The sequence below is a fragment of the Mauremys mutica genome, chromosome 5 (assembly GCF_020497125.1).
Source record: "Mauremys mutica isolate MM-2020 ecotype Southern chromosome 5, ASM2049712v1, whole genome shotgun sequence".
Lineage (NCBI taxonomy): Eukaryota > Metazoa > Chordata > Testudines > Geoemydidae > Mauremys > Mauremys mutica.
In genome coordinates this window covers 130,834,116-130,839,725 of record NC_059076.1, presented here as the reverse complement: position 1 = coordinate 130,839,725, position 5,610 = coordinate 130,834,116, and the positions used below count along the sequence as shown (strand labels likewise).

Here is a 5,610-nt window from a genome sequence, read left to right as displayed (position 1 = left end):
CACGCTGCGGCTGTTCCGGTGAGGCGCTGAGACTCCGGGCGAGGAGGGAGCCGGGGGTAAGAGGCTGGGGCCGGGGCGGGGGGGAAGTGGGACCCGCCGCCGAAGCGCAGCCCGGTCTTTGGCGGCGGGGGGCCCTTCCGTTCCGGGACCCGCCGCCAAAGTGCCTCGAAGACCGGGTCCCGCTTCAGCGGTAATTCGGCGGCGGGGGGCCCCCACCGCGGGTCTTCGAGGCACTTCGGCGGCGGGTCCCGGAACAGAAGGGCCCCCCCCGCCGCCGAAGACCCCGGGCCCCCGGAATCCTCTGGGCGGCCCTGAGTGGTCACATGACTTATCAGCTATTTTCTCTGCTTGCTGTACGGCTGTGTCCTTCGAACAGGAGATTAGTGAATGACAAGTGATGATCAGCCCCTGAGGAATAAGGCACTTTCAATGGCCAATTTTCATGCTAAAATCTACAAAACATTCAGGATTTACAAACATTTCCATGAACACCCAGCACCCGCCTAGATTCTCACATGCAACCAATGAAATGACCCCACAAATTACAGCCAACCCAATGTGCTGCTTTTAGACATGACTCACAGTTTACATTATACATTATTCTAGTTTATACGCAGTCCTCATTCAGGCAAACTCCCATTCTCCAAAACTGGCTCATGATATGGCCCATTATCCTGTTATTTATATAGAACTTTATAGCCAAATTCCTGCCCCTGTGGAAGTATTCCAGGGGCTACTGTCCTGACTGCATTATTCATTTTTATTTTTAATACACCAAACAGCTCTTATTTCACCAGCCACCAGCAACAGCAACAGCATTTCCACTGGAATGCCACAGAAACCAGGGATCTGCCTCAGAATCCAGGTTCACCTTACCACAGAGTACACAGGGCTCCATGCAGATGGCTCAGGGAGGAGAAAATTAGACTCATTTATTCAAACTGACTTTTTAACTGTAAATGTCACTTTCCTTAAATAATCTTTTCAAGCATGTTTCCTCTTATATTCAGTGAGACGTGTCTCTGCATCCCCACTATGGAGCCTGAACACAGTCCTCAATTAGGGCCAGATTCTGACAGCCTGACTCACGTTAGGTATTACTTTTAAAACAGTGCCAACGATTTTAATAGGATTTTTTCAGGAGTAGAGCCCTAGTCAGGACAAGTAAATCAGAATCTGCTCTCATGGTAAATGTACTATCACAGACATCAGTGCTTTCAAGCACCCAAATCCAATTACTTTAATCCCTTATAGATTAAAAACACTTTTAAATATATTTAATACCATTGTACATGCTGGAGGCAAATGGGGTTTGGGGTGGAGGCTGACAGCTCACAACTCCCCATGTAATAACCTCGTGACCCCCTGAGGGGTCACGACCTCCAGTTTGAGAACCCCTGTGCTAATACTTGCTTGGGCAGTCTTTGATGGATTAAACTGTGGGGAATTCTGGCACCAGCCATTAGATGGCACTGGAAAGACGTCACTGCAGGAACAGAGATGGACATTAACTTAGCAGGACAATATTAAACTAACGGTGTCTGGTGAGAAAAGAGGCTGTCCCGGAAGCATTTGGAATTGGGACAGTTTGATTGTCTCTCCTTCTGACAACAGCTGGCAGGGTGCATAACAGTCTAAGGCAGGACTTCTGATAGAATTGCTCTCACTGGATCAGAGGATAGTTTTGTGCTATATTGCCACAATATTTTGCCTAACAGTGAAAAGATAGGAGATTGGGAGTCACTTAGAGCCCTGGGTTATTTGGTGAAGTCAAGTGAACTCTGTAAGTGGTTGACCAAAAAGCAGGATTCCCTGCTATTAACACTCATCAGCAGTATGTGATGCAATAGGCAGGCAGAGCTGTAGGAAAGAAACCTTTGTTAAACACGCTGAGTGGCCAGTGTTACAAGCAGAGGCTATAGTGCACTGGTGGGCAACCTGTGGCCCATCGGGATAATCCGCTGGTGGGCTGTGAGATGGTTTGTTTACACTGACCGTCCACAGGCATGGCCACCCACAGTGGCTGTGGTTCACACAATGCACAGTCAGCCTGTGGAACTCATTGCCAGGGGATGTAGTAAAGGCCAAAACTATAACTTGGTTCAAAAAAGAATTTAAGTTCATGGAGGATAGGTTCATCAATGGCTAATAGCCAAGATGGTCAGGGATGCAACCCCATGTTCTGGGTGTCCCTAAACCTCTAACTGCCAGATACTGGGATTGGGTGACAGAAATCACTTGATAATTGCTCTGTTCTCTTCCTGACCTCTGAAGCATCTGGCACTGGCCACTGTCAGAAGAGAAGATACTGGGCTCGATGAACAATTGATCTGCCCCCGTATGGCTGTTTTTATGTAGGTGCTAAGCACCTACAGCTTCTATTCACTAGTATGTCTGTAAATGAGGCCCAAGGTTCTTTAGCTCTTCTATAGCGAGAGCTCTGAGGCTAACTGACACACCTGGGGGTGATTTGTGGGTAATACTCTGATGAGGAGGCCAGCCATTTGGGAATCACTGCTTTTTCTAAGGAAAAGGTGCCTTCCTAGGGCATGAAATCAGTGACATCCAGAGTGTGTTCAGAAGAAGAGGGCTGAAATGAAGGCCCATGCCCAGACTATGGTGGCACAGCCCAAGTGAATATTTAGGAGAAACCTGTCAGATCTGGTCAAATATGCATAAGATCTGCAAAGACATCTGTATATATAGCATCTGAATCTCAGAAACCACAATATCATATCAATACAGAAGAGCAGCAGGAAATAAGCCAAATATGAGCATTTCACATCTCTAGGCTGAAACTAAAAGTGCAGTAAATTTGCATGCATTTTGCATAGGGGTGAGGTGTCCTCACTGAGCTGCTGAGCACATATAAACATTTCATTTTCCACTGCTCACTTATGAATGAGCTTTTCCAACCCCGATCAGGCAAGATGATCTCACACACGCCCCTTCTCTGGCTGCTGGTTCTCTGGATTCAGGGTAAGAAATTAATACATAAAAAATTTGAAAATGTCACACATCATTGTGACAGAAGATGACAAATGCTGCCAGTCTGATTTATTAATTAATATTCTACTGTTGTATTTTAGTATAAATTCACATTGGAAAATTCAGACTGTGTTTCAGCATCTGAATACTTGCCATATTGAGTATTATATCACTGTTAATTCCCTTCCCATCTTCTCTGTCTATCCAGACTCCTCTGGGCAAATTGTGATGACTCAGTCTCCAGAATCTCTGGCAGTGCCAGTGGGAGGGAAAGTCTCTATCAATTGCAAAGCCAGTACGAGTATTACCAATGACATACACTGGTACCAACAGAAACCCGGACAAGCTCCCAAACTTCTTATCTACCTTGCCACCAACCTCCAGTCGGGGGTCCCAGCCCGGTTCAGTGGCAGTGGGTATGGCACTGATTTCACATTCACCATCAACGGCGTAGAAGCTGAAGATGCTGGTGATTATTACTGTCAGCAGAGGAACAGCTACCCTCTCACAGTGATACAGACCAGTACAAAAACCACTCTGCTATATTGAACACAGTTACTGCTTCCTGCAGATACAACTGTCTAGTTTACACATGTTCTGTCAAATGCGAAGGAAGAGGAAAACATTTTCCATCTCTGAACATACAGCCAAAAGGAGAACACTGAAAGATAAAAGCATTTGGATAATCACATAGATACTAGAATCAGAGGTGTAGCCGTGTTAGTCTGGTTCTGTAGAAGCAGCAAAGAATCCTGTGGCACCTTATAGACTAACAGACGTTTTGCAGCATGAGCTTTCGTGGGTGAATACCCACTTCTTCAGATTCTAGATACTAGAATATACACAGAGACTTGAGGTTCACTACAGTTTTCTCTGCTCTATTCCCAGTCTTGAACCCCAGTGCACCAGACACACTTACTTGTGTTTTAATCAAATCATTCCAAACAGCTGTTACATCTTCTATCTTTTGGTCTAGAATGTTTCCTTCTTAAAGCAAACTGACTTATTATTACAGAGAGCTGATCAGAAACAGGAAGTCTCATATTGTCAGAAATTCTAAAACTGGGAGCAGAGGAGTAGAGGGGGCTTGTCCCGAATTGGCATGACAATTTGAAATTTTCTGGATATGAAAACTCCAAAATGTAATTTTGGGAAAGTCAAAATGTTCATTTAAATGTTATCAACTTGACCTTTATTTTATAAATATAAAATAATATAATGTCAAAATGATAATACAAAAACAAAACACTTCAACCACATTCAAAGGAAATGTTCTTATCTTATCAAAATGAATCATTTTGATCATTTTCCCCTGAAAATTTCAACATAAATGATGCATTCCCAAAGAACATTTAGATTTTGTCAAATCCACATTTTCTGAAGGAAAGCTGTCCCACTGGAAAAAAATTTCAGCCTGATCTTCTATTGTAAATATGTTTCTAAAATGGCCTTGTTGTCTCCTTTCATTGGAATAGATCCTCAATAAAATCCCACTGGGAAGGTCTCAGTAATTATTAACCTATGAAAATGATACTAATCTAGGGATTTGTAAATGCCTGGGTCTACTGTTTGCACAGTAGGGTAGGATTTTGTGGTCCAGATTGTCAAAGACCTGTCAATTGCCCAGATTGTCCAAGAACCCTGAGCTAATAGGCACAGGTAGAAGTTTCAATAGGGTTGGGGCTGGGCAGAGGCAGGGTGTGGAAGCTCCAGAGGAAGGGTGTGCCCCAACGGACAGGGCAGTGGGGAGACCACACAGCTGGGTGCTCAGCACCTGTTCTAGAATAGCATGGGGTGCACACATGCTCAGACTGGGTTTGGCTAGCACAAGCAAGAAGCAGCCAAGGAAGATGATGTTCAGTCAGCTTCCCGAGGGCTTCTTGGCTAGCCACACCCATGGAAAAGAGGCAGCTGCTGGGGGAGGCGGGTAAACAGGTCTGGAGAGAGAGAGGTCTGCAGGTCCCCCTGCTCCACTCACACAACTCCCTGAGGCTCTCAGGCGTGGGCCATGTCATGGAGGTCGAGGGAATAGGGACACCGGCATAATGGGCAGCTCTGGAGCCGGGCACACTGATGCCACTTTTCAGCCTGAAACCTTCAATCAGATAGTGCAAGGCACCTCCCTGGCATTAACATCTGGTCATTTACATAATTGGGCTCTTTTTGCATATTCACGCATGACTGATGGTCCCTCACTGAGCTGCTGAACACATAAATGGTTCCATTTCCACGACATGCCTTACTGAGGAGCATTTCCAACCACACAGATGCAAGATGATTTCAAAGATTCCCCTTCTCTGGCTGCTGCTTTTCTGGATTGAGGGTAAGAAATAGACAATGTTCAAAGAGTTAATAAGGAATGAGACAAACCATCAAAAATGGCAGTGGTTTGTTTATTTAAATACTAGTTCCTGGGGTATTTTCTAATTCACTTTTACTCTTGAGTTTACAAGTGTTTGAGTGTAAAGTTTTTTAATGTCATTGTCCCATTTATCCAACTCCAACCCTGCCAATTTTTATTTTCTCTCTCCAGGTTCAAGTGGACAGACTGTGATGACTCAGACACCAGAATCTCCCTCAGTGTCTGTGGGAGAGACTGTCACTATCAAATGCAAAGCCAGC

General features: G+C 45.0%; 1 gene segment (V, D, J or C); it reads left to right on the top strand.

The window, feature by feature from the left end:
• The first annotated feature begins 2,923 nt into the window (after nt 1–2,923).
• On the top strand, nt 2,924–3,537 carry LOC123371804. The segment is given in 2 exon segments: nt 2,924–2,979; nt 3,197–3,537. Coding segments are annotated over 2 exon segments (390 nt in total).
• The last annotated feature ends 2,073 nt before the right edge of the window (nt 3,538–5,610 follow it).